This window comes from Pseudopipra pipra, chromosome 22 (genome assembly GCF_036250125.1).
Source record: "Pseudopipra pipra isolate bDixPip1 chromosome 22, bDixPip1.hap1, whole genome shotgun sequence".
NCBI lineage: Eukaryota > Metazoa > Chordata > Aves > Passeriformes > Pipridae > Pseudopipra > Pseudopipra pipra.
In genome coordinates, this window is record NC_087570.1 from 4,271,928 (window position 1) to 4,297,082 (window position 25,155).

General features: G+C 52.2%; 1 protein-coding gene across 15 annotated transcripts in view; it reads right to left on the bottom strand.

The window, feature by feature from the left end:
- CASZ1 (castor zinc finger 1) overlaps window positions 1-25,155 on the bottom strand; it is a 276,669-nt gene that overhangs the window by 54,321 nt on the left and 197,193 nt on the right. For 9 of the 15 annotated variants that reach the window (XM_064678558.1, XM_064678557.1, XM_064678553.1 and 6 more), the window contains one exon: window positions 11,476-11,635. The exons of the other annotated variants lie outside the window; for them this stretch is intronic. In XM_064678558.1, the coding sequence (XP_064534628.1) occupies window positions 11,476-11,494 (19 nt within the window). In that variant the 5' untranslated portion in view covers window positions 11,495-11,635. The remainder of the gene's footprint in view (window positions 1-11,475; window positions 11,636-25,155) is intronic. 15 annotated transcript variants of the gene reach the window in all.

Below are 25,155 nucleotides of genomic sequence, written 5' to 3' on the forward strand. Positions count from 1 at the left end.
AGACAGGAATTCCCAGTGCTATCACCTGCAAGACCTTGCCTTCGTCTTCCAGGAGATTTTCTAAATCCCATTGGGAAGAAAGGGCTGAATGTTGAACAAATGAAGGTGGAGCCACGACTCCTGACTCCACTGGGGAACACGGCCTTGTGGCAGAAACAGAGCAGGGAGGCCGGGCTCCTGACTTTCACTCCTTGCCTCTGCAAGGGAATTTGGTTTTGGTGATTTAAGATGAGGGTTAAGAGCCAAGAGTGCTGGCTTCCAGCCTGGTTTCCAATCACAGTGTAACCATCAGTCCCCCCAGCTTTCTGTGCCTTAATTTCCCTGTGCAGGGGGGTGGAATGAGGATGATTACCCACCAGTGGGCTTTACTCAGTGCTTTGAGACCTCCACATCAGCACTCTGTCACTGTGCTGGATTGTTACAGAGTCTTTTTCACCTCTCAGCATCCTACTGACCCCTTAGATGGCCGAGAGAGATGATCCCGTGTCCTCCCCTGGACCACCCCATTGGTAACGCGAGGCTCCAGCATGGGGTGAATTTCCCCTAGATGAGTAATGGCTTTTCTAATGCACGGGCAGGCTGTCAGCTTCCCTACTCCCAGTGTTTTATGGGTTTAACTGAACGGCTCTGAACTCCCTAGTAAGAAATAAAGTTATCCCTCAGCGTCCCTTCTAAACATTTCACTCAGTGCAAACGGTGTTTAAGAAAAATGAGGACATATTTCTTCTTAAGGATGCAGTATCCCCCTTCAGAGGCCTAATTTATGCCATATATCACTGGCCAGGGAGAGAAAGGCAGAGCAGACCTCACACTAGGAGTGAGCTGGCCCTCGCACAGCCACTCCTGCTGCAATGGTGCAATGGGCTGCAACTCCAAGCGCTCCCGAGTCCGCAGAGTCCCCGCTGGAGCGCCGAGCGCGGCCAGGAGGCAGCGGAGCAGGACGGACACCTGCGGACACCGCGCTGCCTCCTCGGCGCCGCATCCCGCCGCAGGGACCTCCTCACCTGCCCCTCCAGCCCCGCACGGGGCCCTGCTCCAGCCTCCCCCGGCCCCTCTGCCTCGCAGGGGCTGCCTCTGCCACACTCCCTCCTCACCTGCCGCTGACCTGCTCTGCTGCCGCTCCACCAGCTCTTCACAGGCATTTGGCACAGCTGGTGGGGAAAGTGGTTCAACTGCGAGCAAGGACAGGACTAATCCTTCTTCACAGCTCTTTAGTAACGCACGTCTGAACCTTTTCCTAGGCAGATCTCAAAAATGATCCTAAATGTGCTTTGATCTTGTCAACCTCCGGCTTCCTCATTGGGAGAGCCGCTAAGAATCCACTGCCCACCCCCAAATGCAGAGGCAAAGCTCCTCGTCTCTGCCCCTTCCCTTTGCCCTGCTCTGCACACACATGCCCTTAACCCCTAAAAGGGTAAGAAACAAGCCCCTTTCTGCATACAGGTAACACAGGGAACTTCCAGAATTAACAAAAGGAGGTGAGCATAAAGAATAGGGGGAAAAAAGTGGGAAATGGTGTCAGGAACTCTGGTTCTGCTCCCTGATCTGCTACTGACCTGCTCCTTCTCCCTGGGCAAACGACATCATACAGGCTTCCCTTCTGCCCTTGACTTCCTGGGTCCCTTCAGTGGTCACCCATTGGGCAAGGATTTCTTGCTCAGCTTAGTGGGTTCGGTGTCTTTGCAATTTTAGGTACTACTGCAGTTCAAGTAACAGCAGAGGAAAAGCACTGATACAGGACAGATTGAAGCTCAAAAGTCCCTTGTGTCCTGCAGCCAACTTCCCAGCTCATCTGTCAATGCAGGATCTTTGATAAGGCTTTTCAACAGTTTTCTCCTCATGAAAACCTGCTCTCAGTGCTCCAGACCAACACAGTGAGTGGGGTTTTGGGCTCCCTAGGCTGAGCAGCAGCTCCCTGGCAGGCTTCTATCCTCAGAGTTTTTCTTTCAGATAACATAAAGCCAAGAGGATCAGCTTTTCTGATCCAGTTTCTCCTCCTTGCCTTATTTATTTATTATTAATTCTTTAGTCCAGTTAAAAGGTTTACTATCCAGAGGAGCATAAGTGGCCTCACTCAGCCTAAGTAACTCTATAAATCAAGCAGAACTGCTAACATCTACATCACAATCCTGCCATCAATCTCCCCACAGGTTGTGAAGAAAACCAAGGGGAAAGACGCAAAAGGGAGAGTGAAGAGTAATAGCTCATCACCCTCAGGTCCCTGCAGGCCGGCTGTGGCCCTTGGAAAACTCCCTGTGAAGCCAGACGTGTTGTCAGGGCAACTAAATGCAAACACGGTGCCTAACTTCTGCTCCCCATAGCACACAGGCACAGGCCCGGGGCTGTGCCAGCAGGACCCGGTGGATGCACAGAGGGAGGGAAGGGGTGGTGGAAGCACAGGGCTGGGAAAGCCTCTGGAGCAGGGCCTGCCAGCCTGTGTGGGAGCCAGCTCCCAAGGAATGAAGAAGAGGCCAAGACATGAGCCTCTTGGAACACTGCACAGACACCTCTGCAAACGCTGAAGGAGCCAGGGCAGGGGGGCAGGGAATCATGGAGGTAGGATCAAGAGGGAACCAGACTTAGCTGCAAATACCTGAATAAATAGGGCAATAAAAAGGACCTGGGAGAGACAACAGGTCTCTTGAAAGACACAGATTTGGAAGGGAATTGCTCAAAGTTTCATCAGTCCCTCTTGGTGGCTCATCTTTAACGAGTGACTTTACAGAGAATCCAAACCCACCATGGCCCAAGTCAGGGAAGAGCAGCTCCCTGGTGTCAGGCTCATCCCTAACTGAGGGCAGGGGTCAAGTGAGCCACCTCTTAAAACAGGGTCCCTCCAACCCTGTTGGTAGTTGGTCGGTGGTTTAAGAGCAATTTGCAATCCTTTTCAGCACTATTAAGCTCAGACCCAACAAAGAATGCAGACTCCTAATTAATTGCAGTAGGAAGTCAGGAGCTAAATGGGAGTTGGGAGCCTGAATGCTTGTTGCATCACTGAGAAACACAGGGCCAGAGAAAGTTCATTATTGTGGTCTTTCAAGGTCCTGCAAAGTAAATCAGTGTGTGAGCCCGCAGGAGGTGAGAGCTCAGCAAGAGCTGCAGACACAGAGCAAACCAGAGCACCTCAGCCTTGTCCTTCCCAGAGCCCCCAGGCACTGCCTAAGCTGTATGTGAGCAGGTAACTGCTCTGGGCTGGGGATGCACAGGGGGCACTCAGACCCCTTAGAGGTTTCTGTGATTCCCAAGTGGGGCTGGGAGTCATTTGTGAACCCAGAGAGCAGGCACCCCTCACACGCAGCACTGGGAGCTCAGAAGCTCTTGAATCCCCAGAGATGTCTGGGACCTGCACATGCTGTGCAGTGTGATTTGGAGAAACCTTGCCTGCCCTGTTTGTGTGGAAAAGGCTCACGGCTGGGCCAGAGGAGAGCGAGCTCTGGTGTGAGAGCAGTGGCTCATCCCTGAGTTGTTAACTCAGCACTCCTGTCAGAGCAGCACGGGAGAGCAACCCCATGGCTGGGCCACGCGGGCACTCACCCCACGCTTCCCAGTGCTCACACCTCTCTAATTCCCTGCCTTTTACTGCTCTTCCTTGTGGTCATTAGGGCTCATCTTCTTATCTGCCCTGTCCTCGTGAGCCCGTCCATGCGCCTGTGCTATCACTGCCTGCAAACACCCGTCAGTGGGAGCACACACGTGTACGGAAACGTGGCCGTGCAGGTGCCACCGCATGCACAGGCACACAGGACCCAGCCCATGGACACACACAACTGTGCTCGTGAAACACTGTGCACACAGAGCACGTGCTAATGCACACAACGCCCGTGCAGCTGAGACTGTACAGGTGTCACACCTGCACACGTATGTACAGACAGACAGACATGCAGACCCTGCTCCACTCAGCCCTGCACACGTGGCCAGCACCCAAACAGAGCCCACCAGCCACACACACAGAGCCCACCAGCACCCACACAGAGCCCACCAGCACCCACGCAGAGCCCACCAGCCACACACACAGAGCCCACCAGCCACACACATGTGCAGCCACTCAGGCAGGAGCCGGTGCGATCACGGAGCACTGCATGCACACTCACACTCACACTCACACACACACACACACACACTCAGCACACCAGGAGCAGTTTATTCTGCAGCTTGGAGTGAGAAGACAGCGGTCTCCCAGCTGGACCCTGCAGACAGACTCGGCTGCAGGGGCAGACACACTCCCCATCCCACCAAAGAGCCCCTCTGTCCCCCAGCCCAGCTGCAGCTCACACCTTAAGGCAAACAGAGCACCGGTGAGTGGCTCACTGGAGCCGGCGTCCCAGCGGAGTGTGTGTGCCGGGCAGGGGACCTCTCCCTCTCCCTCTCTCTCTCTTCCACTCGCATCTTTTCATGAACTCTATTTCTCTTTCCTTTCTGAAAACAACTGAGCTGTAAATACTGTTTAACCTTCTTCCCCCCTTCCCCCCTCCCCTCCGCACTATAAAAACACAAATATGCCATAACTCAGCTGGCTCAGCCGCCGCGCCTCCAACATGCCCTGCTCCAGGCCTCTCAGGAAGGTCATAACAAACGACTTTCCGATTCAGTGCTCCTGAAATAATTTTGTGTATTAAAACCTGAATCTGCACTTTCTGGACCGAAAGCCTCTCTTAATTATGGCAAGCGTCCTTGGGATGGACAGTGATCCTTCACTACAGCACCGCTAACCAACCGGAGAGGCAGCGGCTCCGGCTCCCCACCACCACCTCCTCCCGCTGCCCCCTCCCACCACCACCCAACCCACGGCCCCCCTTGCTCCCTCGCCCCCCCGCCTTCCCTTTGCCCAATCTGTTTTCAAAGTGTGTCTGTCCTTTATTAAATTGTTTTCTTTTCCACATTATCAGTTGCCATGGAGACCTCATCTCTCGGATTATTTGAATTTCATTATATCTATTGATTTGGGAGCATTTCATCTTTTTTATTGTTTTTCTGTCAATTTTCAAAACGAATAACCATCTAATTTGCGTCAGTGCTGATTATGTTTGTCCCTCAATAGAGGTCGGCAGCTGCGTCGGGGAAACAAATCAATGGGAAACCATCATAAACCTCCCCAGTACAATCTCCAGGATATGTGGGTGACATTCCACGCCTGCGAGAAACACTCATCATATCCAAACTTCTTTCTTTCTTTTCTTTTTTCTTCTCCCCTCTTTTCTTTTTTTTTAATTTTTTTTTTTTTATTTCCCCCTCGTAGCAAGCTCTGCCGGCCAGTGGCGGGTACCATTTAAAATCTTATTTATTTTTCCCACACACATGTACAATTTTGGATGCATCGCATTTTCAGACAGGGAGGGGACAAGGGTGAGAGGAGGGGGAAGGAATTTTTTTTTTTTTTGTGAGAAAGAAGGGAAGAAAAGAATGACAAGAGAAAGAAAAAGAGGAAAAGTGGATCGGGATTGCAAATTGCTTACTATGTTTTTTTTTTAAATAATTTATGCAATTTTAAGCATTTATGTATAAATTTTTTAATAAGCCACCCTGGAGCAAAATAGCCATTAACATCCCAACGTCCTTCTGTCCAATGGGCTCGTGTGCAGGATCAATTTCCGAGAGTACTTTCCTTTTTTTTTATGACATGATAAAATGCTTTTAAAGCAACTTACACAAATATGGAAATTTTTTTCCCCTCCTCTTTTTTTTTTTTTTTTTTTTTTTTTTTTTTTTATAACAGCCTCCACTTATTCACCAGGGAGAGCGAGCGAGCGAGTGTGTGTGTGCTGGGGAGGGCAGTTGGCAGAAGGATAGACCCAGCCCTAACTGGAACGGACCTGCCTGTCCTTCTAACAAGGGCATAAACTTTCATTAGCGATGCACACAGTCAAAGGCAATTTAGGGAAACGCGCTGTACAGAAAAGGAAAACCTCAGCGTTTTTACTCGGTGGCTCCTTGGCTCCGTCCAGGGGGCTCTATCCTTGAGCTCTGCTTGTGCTCTCCAACCAAAGTGACCCCACCGGCCACGGGGGAGGCAGGAGGGGCCGGGGGGCAGGGGCTGGGGGTGCTCTGGGTGCCCGGCAGTGCCCACAGGCCCCGCGGCTGGGCGAGGGAAGCCAGTCAATATTAACGTCTTGCTGGAACCCACTGGTCCTGCAAGAGGCCCAGAGGTTATCTCTTGCTCTGCCCACTGCAGAGCTTCACCCTCCATGGGACCAGTCCTCCCCAAAGGTCTCTATTTTGGGTTCCTCCACACTGGCAAGGAGCTCGCAGCCGCTCGATGCCCCTTTGGGGCATTAGTCACAAGCTGGCTCTGCCCAGACCAGACAGATGTGTCGCTGCTGCTCCTGTTTCCACAGGGTATATAGGCTAGTTATTTTTGCAGCTGGGACATGTTCAGCCTCACACAGGAACCTGGAAAATGCCATTCCTGAAGGGATGGCTCCTGCCACTGGCCCCAAGAGCAGGCACAGCTCTGCGGAGGACGGACATGAGCGCACGGCTGGAGGGAGAGCAGCCCAGCATGAGGGGCTTGGTGGGGTCTGAAAGACGTGACCAGATGTTGGAAATGAAAACTATTTCTCCAGCTAGGAATTCCCTTGGCTTTGGGGTTGAAGCTTATGCACCTCAAGTCAGCTATACATTACCCATGCCCAAGCGTGGAAATCCCTGTGCATGTTCCTATTATTTGCTCCAACATCAAGCCCTGACACTGCTTTTTCTACAAGAGCAGATTTCTTTACCTTTTTGTACGACACACACCCAGAGATAACACAGACTTATGAATTTAATCCTAGTGACAAGCAGGCTTGCCCATTACTGGTACCTTACACAGACCCCTGCACTCTCCCAGCCCCGGTGCAGACCCAGCCCAGCCCCACAGTGCTGGTTGGCACAGGGGCTGGGCACACACCTGCCCCACCTGCCACAGTTGAGGGTATAGGAACTAAACCAGAGGTAAAAAAAAAAAAAAAAAAAAAAAAAATGAAATTCAAGGGGCAGCCAATGCTCAGCTGGAAAAACACAAAGTGCCGAGAACAGCAAACCCAATCAATAACAGTCACAACCCCGGCAGCGGGCGAGGAAAGCGTGAACCGTTTTGGCCTGCTCCCTGCATGCTCACCCACTTGGGAAAACACACTCCCAGAGGCCCAGGATTTCATCCCCTCCCTCTCCACCCTACATTTGCCCTCACCAAAAAGCCTGGAGTGTAAGTCCACAGGCTCCTGTTCTGGTCATGAACTCAGCAAAGAGGGGAGAGGGTCCCTGCACAGAGGAACTGGACTCAGAGCTCATGCCTGAGGAAGCAGGCACTTTTTTTCCAGTAAAGTGCTCCTTACACCCCACACCCTCCTAACCTCCCCTTCCCTCCAAAATTTTGCCCTTTGTGCCCCCTTCACTTCCCAGTTGCCAGCCTCAGCCTTAGGTTGATCTTCCCCTTCCCTCTTCTTTCCTCAAGTTCCCAACACCACTTCCTCCTCCCCAAAGCTCTGGTGCCCGAGCCCACACCCTCTTTACACCTCTCTTCCCTCATTCCCTGTGGGCCTGACAGCCAGGTCTGGCAGAAAAAGCTGGGCTGCCCAGGGGACCAGCACTGCCAGGGACTGGTGACCAACCTGGGGAGAGGGAACATGGAACCTGCCCGGGAAAACACGGGAGCTCTCCCTTCTCCTGGTCTTGCGTCACTCCCCGCGCAGACTGCACAGATTTGGGGGATTTCACTGCAGCAGCAGAGGTCAGCAGGAGTTGAAGGTTTTCAGATCATATATATCACTCTATATGGTCTTGTCTATAGCGAGTGCTAAATATAGCCAAGCCAAACCTGGAGGTGACTTCAGTGCTGTGATGCAGGGACAGCAGCCACTGCACAGGCACCTCCACTACCTCAGAGCAATACAGATGTCAACAGTCACAGTCCAAAGCCAAGGATGCCTGTAAACCCTCTGTTCTCCCACTGCCAAGAGTGTGAGCCAGGTTCTTTCCCCTCATCTCCCTCAGGTCTCCATAGTTCCTCCTTTTCAGGACTCAAAATAAGGCATCATTTTCTTGCTTCAGGCTCCATTTTTCCATGGGATGTTGGACCCTCTTATCTATGACATGCCAGCATCTGTTTCAGCACAGCTACTTAAAAACTTAACCAGGGGAAGAAGCTCTGGATAGAAGGGGAAAGTCTCTTGTGTGGGTCAGAATAATTAGACTGAGCTCAAATTGGCTTTAGGCATCTGCTGCTGCCTCTGAGCAAAATCAAGCCATGCTGCTTCCATCAGCATCTCTCTGCTGTGGGCCTCACCCCGCACAACTGAGGGGATCACACACTGCCTCGTATAGGGCATCTCTGGGAACAAGACTTGCCTCAACAGAAGCCATAAAGCCTCCTTATCCAGCTATCATTAAAGCCCAGAGAAAAGAGGCCAGACAGAGAGATTGAGATGAGCCATTTCCCCAACAAACTTGCTTCCCTTTTTCATTCGCTCCTTTCTTTCTTTTCCCCCCTTTAACTGTCATTAAAATAACAAGTTTCTGTTACAGTCTAAACATTCCCACATTGTATAAAGGGTTATGTTACACTAGAGTCACTGCCGGGCCCAGTGTTTGCACAGAAACCTCACTGCAGGTCCCCCCTCCTGACGAAGTGACTTATTAAAGTTTAAACAGTAATTAACAGAACAATAAAAATAAAGGGATGTTTGGGGAGTCGTAGTGCACACAGGGTTTTTGGCAGTGCCAGCACTTTTCAGTGCCCTGCGCTGGCAGAAAAAAACGGCTGCAAAACCAGTGGGAGAGATGGTGAGCAGGAAGGCAGGAAGGGGATGTGGAGAGGCTGAGGTGTGATCCCAGCCCAGCACCAGGGTGTGGAGAGCAGCAGGATCCGAGGGAAGGGTTTGGGGACTGGGGGACGGATGCTGAAGGGTCACCTGGCAGGAGGCTGAGTCGGATTTGGTGCTCACTACCTGCCCTGCACTCAGTGTCTTCTCCCATTCTGCTGAGATGGCCTGGACAAACCCCCAGAATCTGAGTTTGGGGAATTGTGTCTCTGAAACCAGAGCTGGGCTTTGGGGCAGTGGCTCCTTTACTTTGTAAGACTGGTAGAGAGGAAAGAGCAACCACAGAGCAAACCCATGAGAAAATCTTGCAAGAGGCAGACCTTCCAAAGAGACCCCAAGAGCAGCTCCCTTACTTGGGAGCCTTAAAATCAAACAGAAGACATCTCGTAAGGACCAATCCTGCCCTGTGCCTGTGCAGGTGTGAGCTGCAGATCCAGCAGCATGTTACTAGCTAGGGAGTCACTCCCTCCTGAAATGCAGCCAGAGCCAGGACCACAGGGTCAATCCCTAGAGCTTTGCCAGAGCCAGGACTTTCCCAACCTATGTGAGGTTGGCTAATCAGGGCTCCCTTTACAGGAGCAAACCTGCTTTTCCTCTGCTTTGTTCCCATCCCAGTTGCCTGCCTTGCCCAGGATGAGCTCTAGAGCATGTGGGTAGAGTTTAAGCTTGGGCTGTCAGCCCTCCCTGTTACCCAACATGCAGCAATGCAGAAAGATCTCATTTGAAGATATTTTTGGTGCCTATTGTAACTATTCTCCAATGTTTGCCTCAGTAGCTCACAGTGCTAGTTGGCTCTAGCCCTGATGTGTGACTCAGTACACACAGCATTGTGCAGTCCCATGTTTGCTAAATCTCTTCCAGTACAACTGCTCAGTTTGCAAATAAAAAGACAGCTCCGTGAGGGTGTATCTCCTGTGCAGAGGGAACTCAGGGAGTGCTGCCTTCAGCCTCTCCCACAAAGCCCTCTCCCAAGCCTAGGACTTTGCACCCTGGTCTGTCTGGGGAGCAGTGGCTCCCACCAGGGCTGGGGCTGCCCCACTGCCCAGAGGAGACCGTCCAGCACCAGCTGCTCCCAGCCAGCCCACAGCCTCCCTTCCCTCCTGGGCTGCAGGAGGAGGAAACCTCAGGAGATGTCCCCAGAAGTCCCAGGATCACACCAGTACAGGTCACCAAAGTGAGGTCACTGGGTGCCTCCTCACACCTCCTGGAGGTTAACCCCCACTTCAGGGTGGGCTTGGCAGTGCCAGGTTAATGGTTGGATTTAATGACCTTAATGGTCTTTTCCAACCTAACTGATTCCATGATTCCATGAATTCAGGCCAGGCTTCCAAGGTGCTGGTTTAATAAGCCATGAGGAAGCCTGCACTAACCATGACAGCCCTGCCAGGGTGGAGGGCTGGCATGTCAGGGTTCAGAATTAATGAAACCAAGACCCTGTCAACCTTGGTGATTTTACTGCATTCAGGTATAAATTTATAAACTTGCATGGAGCTCCAGGGAGGACACAGGATGAAAAAAAGGGGGGAAAGGCTGAGTTGAAGACACACGGATGCCCTTTTCCTTTACACCTTTGTTTTAAGTGGGCCCCAGCAGCCGAGCTGCAAGTGTGACACATGGCTCTCCATGCCCCCCTCACTGCCTTGCCCCACTCAACACTCCCCTTCCCTGCTCAGGATATCTTCACAAAAGCCTTCCTGAATCCTCATGAGGTCCCTGGGTCCCACTGCCAGGGAGGTAAATGGGATGGCAGATATGTCATCACCCACTGCCTTGTTTGGCCAGCTACACTATGTCCTTTTATCCCCAAACCTTGTATTGCAACATTTTTATTTTCTTGGTGGCTTTTCTGCCTCCATGGGAAATTAAGTGGAACTGGCTGGTTCAGACTTGCCCTGGAGACAGTTTCTACAGAAAGCCCCTGAATCCATTGCAAGTCAGGCAGGGCAACCTCTGCCTGAAACCCCCAATCAGCTGAGCCACTGGCTCTGGCTTTTTCTCCCCTTTCCTGCCCCAAGCCAGCTGGATGCACAGGGACAGCAGCCAGGATTCAGCACTGGAGCAAGATGCTGTGTGAGAGCTCACAGACTGAAAGGCCTCCCCAGGAAAGGCAGGTACAGGTGTCTGTCTGCCTGACTCACTTCTGAGGTCTCCCTGCACATTCCCAAGGCTTCTCTGAGCTGATGTGAGCTGAGCTGCCAGTCTGCTTCCTGAAGGACTCTCTTGCCCCACAGACTGAGGATGGACAGCTCATCTCCAGTCCTGAGCACAAGCAAGCAAAATCAACGTGTCCAGTACCTCAGACACTCAGCACAGTTGCCTCAGCTCTCCCCTTCCCGACCCTCTGGGCTCGATCCCTCTCTGATGCTCCCACACTCATGTCACTGCTCAGCTCAGAAGAATGATTTTAGAGCTGACACATCAGTGACAGGAGAAGGGAGCTTATGTCTTTCCACTGCCACTCACACCAAGCTGAGAGAAAAAGACACGCCACCCAAATCTGAACTTTTCATCCCATTCACCCAACTATGGGATGTTTCCCAGCTCCTGGCTGTGCTGGAGTCAGGGTCTCCAGACTCATTTGCAGCGAGAGTGGCAGTGCTTGAGAGGGGAGAGGTGTTGAACAGGTACAAGCAGGTGCAAATAGAACAACAGAAGGTGCCCCCAGGTCAGCACTCACGTGCATTTTCCTCGGCCATGTCTGAGGAGACTTGGAGTCAGAACAGAGCACAGCTTTGCATGGGGGTCTCACACATGTTCACAATGCAGAAAGACTGTCCTGTGCACTTCCTTTTCCAACACGTCGTTCAGGATGTCTCTACAGCAATGCCAGTAACTGCCTGTAGGGAATGTTATGTTAGAAAATTATCTAATGCACTGTTAATCATCTGGTCTTGCAATCTACAGAAGGAAATCGGAGCAGCCAGCACAGTATGAACCTTCTTCCAGACACCACTGACTTCAGATACCATTATCAGTGGTAGCCTGGTCCACGTCCCAGAACTCAAACTCTCTTGGTTAACAGGCCATGAAATTATTTAGACTATTCTTGATGTTACATTCTGTTGTATTGGTAATTAACACAGAAGATCAGCAGTGCCACATCCTGTATCTTGCTGAATACAGAGGAGACAGTGCTTAGAAGCACTTGGTCTTCACCTAACTCTGTTCTGTTAGGGTTAGGGCAAGCCAACTCTTCAGAGCTGACCTGTCCCAGAAGGAAAGGGTTTGATATTGTCAGAGTTTAACCCACAAATGTTTGAAATAGTATATGGGAACCAGCACTCTAAAATTGGGTCTTACCTCTTTTTTTTGGAAAATACTTTTAAACAAAAGAAAACAATCTGCCAGCACACTCAGTGTTCGGCGCCATCTTCAATCAGGGAAGCCTAATTATACCCATTATACTGATGAGGAAGCACTGGCACAAAGCTGTGCACTCACAGGGCTACAGATACAAAGCAAATCAGTGGCAAAGCTGGAATTAAACCCGGGAATCATGGTGATGAGCTCATCACCCACCTTAGCACAGCCCCCTCGCTGGCCATGGCTGGTCCCACCCATGTCCTGCAGGTTGCAGAGCTGGGGAGGAGCCCTCCACACATCTACTTAACAGGGTGAAAGTCTCAGTCCCCGTTCTGAGGTGGTTTGGGGTGCTCTGGGACACTCAGGGACTGGTCACATCATCAGGCCTGCAAAGACCAGTCACTGTATTGAGACAGACCAGTGGGCTGCAGACACCCAACAGCCAGAGCATCAGCTCTGAGCCACCATGAGACCTCCCCATGACCACACAGACCAGGCAGAGATGAATCATCTGCTCCTTCTAAAGCAGCTTAATCAACTTCCCCCCATGTGGATCCTTGCAGCAGGTCCAGCCTGACCCGTCCATGTATTAATGATCCCCTGGGATGTAAAACCCAGAGATTTTCCTTGGCACCAGGGGCCAGCACTTGCTCTGCACTCTCCCTGCCAGGTGCTGGGTGCTCTGGTCTAAGAAAGGCTGCAGAATCCCTTGGGACTGAGAGTCATTACATAAACAATACAATAGGATCACGGGCTGTAATTGTAAAAGCGCCGGAGGTCTTGGCACCGGAGTCTGCCTCAGCAAAGGCCTCTAAATGGAGACCCAAACAAAACAAACAAAAGCCCCAACTCTGTCAGCGCTTAATGAACAATAATAAATAATAAATAATAACCCTAAGAGCCAACCTAGCAAGACAGATGTGAGGCATCACTCCGAGGAAACACTGTCCCTACAGTAGTTACCCTCACTCCCCAATTTCCAGTTCAGGTTGCTGGGTTCTTGCAGGGTCTGGTCCAGAGGGGAAACTTGGGATCTCTGTCAGGAGTATGCACTCCCCCTCCATCAGTAAGATGTGTAGGAGCTGCAGCCTTTGTATGTCCCTGGATTGGGACCTTCACCTGCTAAGTGAGTGCTCACAGACACCAACTCATGCCCAACTCATTCCTACTGCAGGATCTCTCTTTAAGAGCCAAAGGCAAAAAGAAGCAGATGGAGCTGAGCAAGGGAATCCAGATAGGTGTGAGTCCGGAGAAGCCTCTCCCCAGCATCATTACAGTCTGGACTCAGAGTCCCCCACCTGTTCTGTGCAAGCTGAGCTCCTGGCAGGACACCAGGAGAGCTGCCTGGCAGGGACAGGGGCTGAAACAAAGGGCCTAATTTAAGTATTTTTATAACTCGGTGCTTGTGACAGTGGGTTTAGCAGTTGCCAGCCATCTGGAATAAAGAATTACAGCCACCTCCCCTAATCCTATATTGCCTAAACCCTAAAGCTGGTTATGGTGCAAGGATGAGGCAGCAGGTTGGGAGGAGGCAGTGATGGGAAGGTGGGGGTGGAGAAGCGACCGCAGGAAAATCGTCAAACTTATTTCTTTTTCTTGCAAGGTGCTGAGTGGTCCCAGCTGTGCCAGAAGTATTTTTGGTAGGAATCAGAGAAGACAGAATGAACAGAAACAGGGGAGAAGGGAGACAAGGAGCCCTCCATGACCACACAGTCGCATGCACCACACACACACGCTCTCGCACACGCACACAGAGGCTTACTGGTCCGCGCAGGGCTGTCAGGTAAATTAGATCTGAAAGCTGACAATTTCTGACCATATTTCCTTGATTATTTCAAACAAATGCACACCAGCCGCTGTAAGGAGATTAAAGTGACATAAACGTCCCGAGTGGGAGGAGGGAGGGCAGAGAATTCAGGTCACCCCCATCCGTCCCCCATTTGACAGCCGCTATATCGCTATCCAATCCAATAAAAAAATCCCCCCCTTTTGCTTTAATTAATTTTACAGCTAGCTTGCTTAATTACTTTCAATCAAAATCCTCCTGCCATCGCAAAATTAGAGATGGTTGAGCTCCATTAGCCTAAATTCTTCATTTCCATATAGAAAGAGGCTCCCTCGGCAAAGCCAACAGGGCTCCCTCCTATCCAAGCTGCCATCGGACAGATGCCTGTCCCTCTGTCTGTCTCCAGTTCCTCAGGAGAAGGAAGGGGGGGAGGAGACAGTCTTGTTCCCACCACCCCTTTCATAAAGCATCTCCTTGAGAGCTCTGGGCACAGGAGGCCTCTCTGCTCACAAGAGGTGAGCTCAGCCTGCCCTCCCGGCCTTCCTACAGCCGGGCTGGAAGGAGCTTCTCCATGGCTGCAGGAGGGAGCTGGGTGGCCCAGCCTTACTGCTGTGCTCCCAGCACTGGGGACGGGATCTGGAAGGGACACTTCTGCTAAGGTTGGTCTGAGCACTGTCATCCCACACGGGCACCACTGACTCGAGATGATCCCTGTGGACACATGGAAAGGACATCAAGGGGACATAGGGGCAGATCATCTTACATCTGCCTGCTGTGGGTTTGGTACCTTCCTTGGGAGCATCTGGCACCAGCTGCTGGCAGAGACATGGCACTGTGGGCCACGGAGCTGCAACATTCCTGCAGCCCCCATGGGCACCATTATCACCTCTCTCCTGTGAACACAAATCCTGAACTGTCCCATTTTGGGCTGCTCTGAGAGCAGTCCCAACTGGTCTCATGCCCATGAAATCTCCTCTGCAGCACAGGGAGTGGCAGCAATAAGCCACGCAGCACCGCAGAGAAGAACAAGGAGTGGGTGGAGAGGATGGACACAGGAGGAAACCCTGGAAGGAACTGGGTATGCTGGGAGCAGAGAAGGAAAACTAGCTCCTCTCAAAGGATAGTGGGAACTGGAAAGAATTACCCAAACCATTCCATGCTTTCCTCCCATTTTCTCCCATTTCCTGTTGTCTTCTCCTTTCCCATCTCTCCACACTAACTGCAGAGCAATGGTCCTAATGGGATTTTACCCATGCTCAGCACTCCATGTGGGTACTGAGTCCTGGGAACCAGCCAGTGGAGCTTGGCCCCTGCTCCCTCCTCCCATCACCTGCCCGGGCCACACACACCCCCCTGACCTGGAGCTGCAGGAGGGTCACACCAGCACCCCAGGCCCCACACCTCCCCAACCTGCGGGAAGCTCAAGGGGATTCCTAAGCACCAGCAGCCCAACACTCCCCCCGGCTCCAGGGAGGGCAGGTCAAACCCTTGCTTCTTCAGAACAAAATGAAGAAGAGACAAACACAGACCTATTTTGTTTATAAGCTTAAAACTGAATCCAATGGCGCATCTACCTGGGGATTTTAGATTAAATGGTTTAAGAAACTCAAATAGGCTTTTTAATCCGGTCAAATAAAAAGAGCCCCAAAGAAGAAAAGAATTCACCCTGCCGAGCCTCCCGCCTGTGCAGACAGACAGGAAGAATGGTTTTCTTGCTCTCTGCCACTCCTCCCCACCCTGGCATGGGACAGAATGTATTTGCCAAAATCTGGAAGCTCAGGATACACCCTGTTCAGGACGCGTGCAGACTTCACTTTCCCATGGATGACCCACTCCTATCTCACTGTGTAACATCTTCTTCACCCTCTCTGTGCTCTCCTGGGCTGTTCAGCCAGGCCCTTCCCCCTGACACCTGGCAGGCCGTGCACACACAGTGCCAGCCCTGGTTACATCACCAGCACCAGCCAAAAGCCAGCCAAGCGACGGCACCGACACCCCTAATCCCCATTCCACACACACATTGAGGCTCTGTCTTTCATACAAACTACAACCCTGAGTGCTTCACAGGAGAAGACAAGGGGCTGGGCAGCTCGTGAGATGCAGGGGGGACCAGCACAGTCTGCCAAGGGACAGGTCAGACGGACAGTCAGCCCAAGTCTGGCGGGTGGAGACCAACCCCACACGGAACTGGGGAGTGTGAGCAACGCCAGAAGCTGAACCCTGACAAAACACAGGAAGCAAAGGAGCTCTCTTCTCTGCTGGATGACCACCTCCCCAGGACTTCCAGCCTCCCACCTCCCCTCAGTATCACATCTCACCAACTTCCCAACAGACACTGTCCCCTCTCCCCCACCACTGCCCCACTCCGGAAGCGCTCAGAACCAGCCTTCCCCTGCACATGCTCTGCAATAAAATTCCCGACTTGTGTCTCGCCTGCTCCAATGCTCAGAGCAGCTGGGACAATAGAACAGAGAGGCCCTAAATCCACCAGACTCACCCTAAATAGCAATGGCCCATAATTTTGCCTGACATTCAGGAGCTTGTTATTCTTTCCCCTCGTCGCCTGGCTGGAGCTGTTCAGACCCATCAGTGTTATTCTATGCATTAAATGGGAAAAAAACACAACTCAACAACAACCCAGAGTTTCCAAGCCTGCCCAGTGAGGGCTGAAGGGGCAGCATCCATAGCTGAGCTGGTGGTGGGAGGACAGGAGGAATCAATGCCTCAAACCCAGACCCATCCCCTCTGCAGGGGAACAGCATGAGTGGGTCCTGCTGAGATCCCCAGCAGAAACACACTCCCTTTTCTCTGCTTCCATCCCTAAGAAGGGAGCTGCCACGTCTCCCAGCCCTTCCAGCCTCCCACCTGGAGCCCGGGACGGCTGCTGCCCACTCCTCCCCACCACCCGGCCGTGGGGAGCTGTAACCACAACAGTTTGGGGTTTGGGTTTTTTGGTTTTTTTCCAGGCTGGCTCCAGCTGATTAAGGACCTGCAACAGGATGTAGGGATTACAGCAAAACCTGGCTCCAGATCAGCTGGGGCACAGAGCCAAACGAGAGAGCGAGGATTGCCCCCAGCCTGGCTGCCAAGCCGGCACTCGTCCTGTTGGGAGGCCGGGAGGGCCAGAGCCCTCCGCTGGAACCAGGCCCCCGCCCTCGCTGGCTCTGCTGGGGAATGGCCTGCAGCCCACACTGACAAACGTGCCCACAGGAAGGACAGGGCTGTGAGGACGAGGGATCTGTGGCTCGCAGGGCTTGCTGGAGAGAGGAAAATCCCTATGGCCCCACTGCTCGTGAGGTGTGAGGGGGCAGGTGCATCCCCACCTCCCGACTGGGGCAGCAGGAACAGCCGGAGCTGAGGTGCCCCGTGGTTCCCTGATCCCTCTGCCAGGGTCTGCACCACGTGGAACTTCTAACGGGTATCCTGGAATAACACACAGCAAAATACTCTGTGCCGAGTTTTTAATCCAGGAAGAAGTGATCAGGGAAGGCAATAATCTCAGTTGGCACACGGAGCGCAGCAGGATCTTGCTTCTGGGGAGGCATCAAGAGCAGAATTAGCTTCAAGGAGACTCTGGGGCTTTTTTTTTCTTCTGCTAACACTGATCCCTGCCCGGACCAGCAGCAGCAGCAGCAGCTCCCAGCATCTTTCTAAAGTGCCTGTCACTGCAATATCCAACTGCTGATGTCCCCTAGGGGACATCCCCCCATGCTTGGGTTTTCCACGTCCCTCTTGGACTGGAGCAAGAGGGACAGCAGCAGTGGGAGCAGCCCTCCTGCTCTGACCTGAAGCTGTTAGCCTCAAGTCGTGTTTTAATCAGGTCTGGCAGAGCTGCTGCCTTGTTTCCCAGCCTGCCACCTCAGAGGGATAATTTGCCAGTGCTTTCTCAGAGAGCTCTCTGGAAGAGCTTTGCAGAGCCCGAGTTTGCCTCCCCTTCATGGCCAAACCCTGCGAGCTTCGTGCTGGCACATCTCCCTCTCCTAGTGACCCCCAGGCTCTGTCTGCGTAAAGGGGATCGTGAGGATGCCAGGATTTGGTCCTCTCTTCCAAGCGCTGCCTGGCAAGACCTGGCAGTGAGAGGGGGAAGCTGCTTGGAGCAGCAGGAGGGGGTGGAAATCTGTCTGGCAGCAGCAGCGCAGAGACTTCTTAGTGCTGCCCACCAGACTCATCGTAGCAGAGAAACTCTGGAGTCAGCTCCTGCCGGCCTGGGGCTGCGGGGGGAGCAGGAGTTGATATTGCAGGCGGAGGCCACTGGGATACCATTGAAAGCTGCTAAATATGACCAGGTTAGCACTTTAGTCTTTAATGGCAGGTCACCATTAATAAACCCAGGGCCCCAGGGTGCAGTACAGAGCCTCCCTCCCCCCCTCCCCGAAACACTCATTTCATTAACTTCTCTGTGCGCGGCGCTCGGCACCTGCCAGAGGTTCTGCAGCCAGGAGGGCTGGCAAGGGTTAAGGACATCCTTTGGCAGAGCCAACTGCTCTCCTGACACGATGGAGAAGGGGAAGCCTGCACAGCTCCCTCTGCTCCCCACTGCTCCCCTCTGCCTCTGGTTGCCCCGGTTCATGCTGGATGCCAGCCCACAGCTCTTGGCCCCACACAGACGGGCACCCTGGGAAGGCTCCTGAGTGGGAAACACTGTCCCAAGCCTGTGGCCAAGGGGCTGAGTGCAGGTGAAGGACAGCCAGAAGTGTGGCCCCAACCCCAACCGCAGCACCCAGTCCCTCCCTGGCCCTCAGGAAGTCACCTCCCATCACTGTGCCTTGCTTTCCCATCTGAGGAAAGATGACAATGGCACCGATGGCCACAACAGGGAAGGGCAGAGGGGAGTTACTTTGAATCCAGGCAGGCAAGAAACACTTGTTAAATAAAGAGACTGCCTAAACAATGGAGGCCAAATCCCTCTCTCAGGGAGCCTGGAATGAACCACAGGATTGCCCCAGTATACGAAAGTGTGAACTTGGTCATTGCAGAAGATAAATGGCAGAGACGGGCCAGTGGGGCCAGTACAGCATGTGCCTCGTGCTCTGTGCAGCCTCACACGTGGTCCCACAGAGGTCTCTGATCCCGTGGCTGCACACAGAGGGCAGGGAAGGACAAGGTGAGAGGCAAGCAGAAGGACAGGGCTTTGCTCCACCTGCTCTCACTGTGACGCTGGTCCTTTCCCAGAGGGATGGTGGGACAGGAGGAGGGACAAATAGATGTGCCAGCTGCCAAAAATCCCATCCCAAGTCTCTATCGATCTGCCCTACTTGGCAACTGAAGCTGCAGCCACCGTCTGTGGTGCTTGATCAATAAGACCTGGGAGGACAGGGAGGGAGAGGCCCTTTTATGGGAAGGCGGGTCCTTAGAGGGAAGTATTTTGATTTTTAGAACGAGTGCAGAGTCAAGGAAGAGGAAATACTGGGACTGAAGCTGCAGTTTAGTTTGGACTCATTTCAAATACCTGCTGAGCCCTTTACACTGGGCCCTGGTGACCTCCTGCCCATGGGAGCTGCCTCAGCCTCAGTCCTCGCTGTCCAGCCACAGAGCCTCTCGCCTGTCCTGGATGCTCTCAGCATCAACAGCACAGAGCCTGTGTGTGGTAATTCTCCAGGAGCTCCCTACAGATCCTCCCCAGGGACCTGGGGAGAGGCAGAGACTCCCACAGCCACGTGAGAAGGAATTGCTGTGCCACTCAAAGAGCCTCTAGAGGTGCCCCAAGTCCCCAGGTGACACTTTGCAGTGACTGTCCCTGGGGGCAGCCAGGCAGGAAGGTTCTGGCCTTGGTGGCAGTAGCCAGGCTGATTCAGCAGAGGAGCTGGGCTCTGACAGGCCTGCCCACGCTGCTCCCACCCTGCTCAGTGGAAAGCACCACTCACTGACACCCAGCCCCTCCACGGAAGGGATCACAGCCTGGTGAGACACAGCAGGCCACGGACGGGGGGCCAGTGACCACCACCAACCCCTTGCCCTGTCTGTGCCTCCAGACCTCTCTCTTATGCTCAGGTCACCTAGTGGGGCCATCACTAGTGAGCCCTGGAGCCCAGGTGACCTGTTGGAGGAGAGCCCTGTGTTTGACTGCTCTGGCCCCCCCAGCTTATTGCTAATTTTGTGCCCATTAACCCCACCAGGAGAAGGCAGCAGAGGAGGAGAAGTTTTTTTCTAATAGAGGGGCTTGGTAGGGCCAACTCCAGTGGCAGGAGCGGCCCATTCCCAAATCCAAGAGCCAGCAGCAGCTCATTGGCTCCAATCAGAGCTGGCTGCAAGGGGGACGGTGCAATGGGTGTCACCTCCAAATGCCCTTTGGATAGATATGGAGAGAGAGAGACAGAGGGAATCTGCAGTTGTTCCAACGTTTCTTGCTCAGCAGAACAACTGTTGCAGTCCTTTTAGTACAAACCCAGCAACTGTTCCCAAAAGCTCAGCCTCCTCAGCTCCTGTCCTTAAAAAAAACCCACCAACCGATCTCCAAAACGTCGGCTTCTGAGTCAGGGCAAAGATGTTATTAACAAAAACATCACTCAGGGGTGGGACACCTGCTCCCTGACAAGCAACTGGCCTGGCTGCCCATGGTTAGCGAATTACATCAGGCCCCAAAAAGAGAAGGGAAAGGGAGGGAGAAGGGGAGAGAGTGGAAAAGAACAGACAGAGGGAGGATGACAGCAGAAGGGAGTAACAAAGACAAAGAAGAGCAGGAGAGGGGAAGCACAGAGAGAAAAGAGCAAGTGCGAGCGTATGTGAGAGACGGAGCAGGAGAGAGCGGGAGCGTGGGGGGAGCAGGGAAGTGTGCGGGAAGTGCGGTGTGTGTGCAACACAGTGTGGGAGTGCGTCTGTGAGAGAGACTGGGTGCATATGGCAGGGACCGCAGAGAGGAGGAGGAAGAGAAGAGTAAGGAAGGGGGAATGACGCCACGAGAAGCAGAAAAATCTTGGAAAAGTGTAACAAGAAAATAGGGAGGAAGAGAGAAACAAAAGCAAAAGTGAAGGCCATCGAACAAATGAGTCTGGTGAAGCAAGAGAGCAAAGATAAGAGCAGGGAGGGAGGGATGGGAAGAGGAGGTGGAGGGCACTTGGGATGAGGCAGAGCCAGGGTGAGGGTGAGGAGGAGAGAGGAAAGGGAGATGGGGACAGAGAAAAAAAAAAGAATAAAAGAAATAAACAGGGAGGAGGGAGAGAAAGATGTCTATTAAAAACCTCAGTGCATAACACAAAATGTCAGGGTTTATAGCTTCATTCTTGGCATTGCTGGTACTGAGAACCCCACACAGAAATGTCACTGCTTGTCATGTTTAATCACCTGCTATTTGTTAACACCTTCGCTGCAAGGAGTCTGCCCCTCACCCCTTGCAGGCTTTCCTTTTGGAGAATAAACTGCAAAAACATGTCCCCGCCTTGCAGTTCTCCTTGGACAGTTTCGGTTGCATCCCGGGCCGAGCAGGGGAGGCCAGGCAGGGCCGGGACACCGGGAAGGTTGTTTGACTTCCAGCTGGGACTCAGCACGGGCAGGGCTCCTGCGGGAGCAGGGAACAGGCACGGCATCGGGAGGCAGAGGAACGGGACACGGGATGCTCCGGGGAGAGCAGGATGATTCTGGAGCAGTGGGGAGCAAGTGAGTGAGGTGGGTTTGGGGGACAGTGACTGCAGGGCAGAGAAAGAGACGGCAGAGAGGGGGGAAGGCTCAGCTCATAAAATCAAGGTGCACACGGTGGGGAGTGCGAGGGCAGGGAGAAGCAGGGTACGGGCCCTTCTCCTGCTGCATCCACCCCGTGTTCCCATCCCACTCATGTCCTGTGCTGAACACATATAAATAAAATCCCTGAAATCCATGCAAGTCTGGAATTCTCCAATCTGTTTGCTTGAGCAGCAACTGTCACATAAAAGCAAACATCCAAAGTGATTAAATGTACAGTTACAGTTCCTTGCCCTGGCATCTGCACTGGTGACTTTGCTCTAGTTCCACCCGAAGCCTTGGACTGATGGGTTTTATTTATGCTGGTTTTCCCCTGTGTCAGGCACTCGTGCCCCCACTGCCTGTACTTCCCACCCAGCCACATACTGTCTGTCTGACATCACATTGCACTGCTGTAGAAATTATTTTGAGGTCATCACTAGACAAGACTTTTCCCTGCTATTTCACACACTCCAACTGGAAAGAAATCAAAAAATGCTCTCCTCCATACAGTAAGTAGGGCTCTCCCATACAATAAAAACCTAATTCTACAATTTTCAGGCTTGTGGAAAGAAATCATCCCCCCACCTGAATGAGCTAAAATTTAAAGATGTGTATGAGAAGATCATTAGTGCAACTATTTAGTTTTAACCAAAGCATGGTGACCAACACAAATGAGGGCTCAGCTTCGACACAGTCCTTGCCCCACACTCTGAACTGCTTATGCAGTGTGTAGGGTTTGGGAAGTGCTGATGGCAGTGAAGTCAGACTTCCCCTCTTGAAAGTGAAGAGAATTTGGGGAGCTGAAGGAATGACAGCACGATGAGCTGTAAGGGGAGCCTAAATCCATCCAAACTTTTTCATGCAGGTAGCAGAAGCCATCAGCTGCCTGGACAGCAGCTCAAGGATTTCTGCTCCAGCCCCTTGACTGCTGGGTGCCTTCTCCCTGTGTGCCCAGACCCCTCCTGCAGCTGCAGGACCAAGGGGCTTCCCGGCACTGGTGTCACCAGACACTAAGGACACACCAGAGAAACATCCCATTCAGAAATAATACAGAAATGCAGAAACTCAGTGCTCATCTCTCTCCAATCCCTACAATACAATTTTAACATCCAGTTTAGATCCTTTGGGACTAGATATGGGACTGAAATAAAAGCCTTCAGGCCCAAATCAGGCAGTTCTGGAATCCCAAATTCCAGAGTACGCTTGGACCTCACAGCTTGGTCTCTGGTAGTGACAGCAGTGTGTTTCTACTCAAATTTTCTTCCTTGCAAGAGTGTTTTCTTGTTTGTTTTTTTTCTGATTAAGATCCTCACTAGTCTCCAAAAAGCAAATATTTTCATCCCAATCTCACACACCTGAGGGATTCCAAGGGTCATGGGAAAACCTGCACTGCTGCTCCTGTCCACTCCTGCACTGAGGACAGGGGTTTTTGCCCCATCCAGCACCTGCCCCAGACACCCACAGCCCCCCCAGACTCCACAAGTACATTCAGGCCCAGTTTTTGAGCCTGGGCTGTGACACACAACCCCAGCTGGTGATTGCTGCCTCCACTGTGGGGAGGGCAGGCAGAGGCTCAGCCCAGGAGCTGGGGACAGTGGGTTCTGCCCCTGCCCCGAAGGGCCGGCACGAGGTCCAGGAGCCACCCCAAGTCCTATTCTGGGAACGGGAACAGTACACAGAAAGGCCTCCCGCTGGCCTCTCGCCAAGGATAAAATTCACCCTTCTGAACACAGGCCAAGATGATCTAAAGTGACTACTGACTTTTGTTGCCCAACTTGAGTCACCTTAAATGGGCCTATTTTTCAAGTGTCAGTGCTCAGCACAGCTGAGAATCAGGCTCTCTAAGATGTCTAATTCTACAAGTCCAGTCACTGCTGTAACAAGAAAGACCATTATTCCTCTCCTGTGTGACTTCTTCCAGTCTGGCCAGGCCTTTTATCTTTTTTCCTCTCCCCTCCCTTCTCCTTGTTCTTTTCTTTTTCAGCTTTTTATGAATTTCTCTCAGCTTTCCTCCCTCTCCCCCCCTCAAGGTCATGCGGCTCATTTCCACGTTGAACATTTACTCAGCAAGCCAGGTCCTTTCACAGGCGCTCACCACAAATATGCTTTCTGATAAAGTACGGAGAAAAGAAACTGTAAAACCCAAAACAATGTCAGAAATGAATACAAAAAAATCCCACCAGGGCAAAGCAGGGCTGTAACAGGGCAGACTGTTTCACCAGAGAGAGCAAGGAGGTAAAGCACCCATTTCCCTGCAGTTCTCTGTTTATTTTCTTGCTCTCCTTTAATGTTTGCTTTTCTGAATATTTCTGTTCTGTTGTTAGGGCTGTGCCACCTATATGAGAGAGACTGTTATATTTAACCTCTTCTCTTTATCCTCAGTGAAACTCACCCTCATTCACAGGTCAGAGCCCTCCCAACCCATGGGCACCTGCTCCTTTATGGCAGCCCTAACCCATCCTGAGCAGGGTGTTTCCAGCTACGCAGTTTGCTTGGTTTTCCTAAGCCCATTACATGTAAGCAGCCTGCACAAAGCATCAGGGTTTGTGTCCACCCTGGGTAATACACAGCACAACACCGTGTGGCCAGAGAATGCACAAAGGAAGGTCAAACCCCTCTCCCCACACTCAGGAATGGATGGAGCCCTTTGCATGAGTGTGGTAAGAGGGAACGGGTCCTGGAGAACTGTTTTCATACTTAATTACCAATTCAGCTTCCAGATCAATCCTACAGACTGTTTGAAACTAAGAGCAGCTTCACGAGGCCCATATTCTCCAGCCCAGGGCAGGTCTCCAGAGAGCTCAGCCATGCTCGCTGCTCTGAGATGCTGCAATCTTGATAAACCTCCAACTCCAAAGAAACAAAATTTGGCCAACACAGCATGACTTTGAAAATCCAAGCCTCAGGCTTGCAGTGTCCAAGAAAGTTTTAGAATTATTTCTCAGTGACATCATTCCAATCTCCATTTGATCATCAGAGACAGCTACTGGCCCTCACATGAAAGACAGGGTTTAAAAGTGTCCGTTTGCTCACTAACATCTCTTCACCTGAGATCCAAACCTGCCTGGCCTTCGTGGCCACTGGGAAATGGTAAGGAAAAGTAACTTTCGGCTTTTCTAGTCAGGTCATGGTTTTATGCCCAGGAGTGCATCTAGCCCATAATTTCCTGTGGGAACGAGGCCACCATTTCATTGCTGACCAAGTCAGGTTTAGGATAACAAGCATATAGTACCAAAAGGCTTCCACCTACCAAGACCCCTGAGGGGTTCCCTGAGGAACACTGCTTGGAGGAAAGGGAGCTGCTCTGAAAGCAACAACCTTCTTTTTCTTGAGACAGCAGGGCTCTGCCTTCTCCTCACTCTAGAGTTGTTGCTTTAGGATGCCTCATGTTGCTGCTTTCCTTTACTGAGCCCACAACAGAAAACCAGAAATCTGTGGATTCCTCCTGGCAGGGGGGAAGTAATTCTCAGCTATGCTCTCTGCCCTCCACAGCTCTCCCCTGATTTCTAACACAGCCAAAATGCATCCCCCACTGCTCCCACGCATTGCCCACCCCACAGGGGCTGCCACGGCGCAGAGACCCACCCAGCCTGTTTCCATGGAGCCTGACCT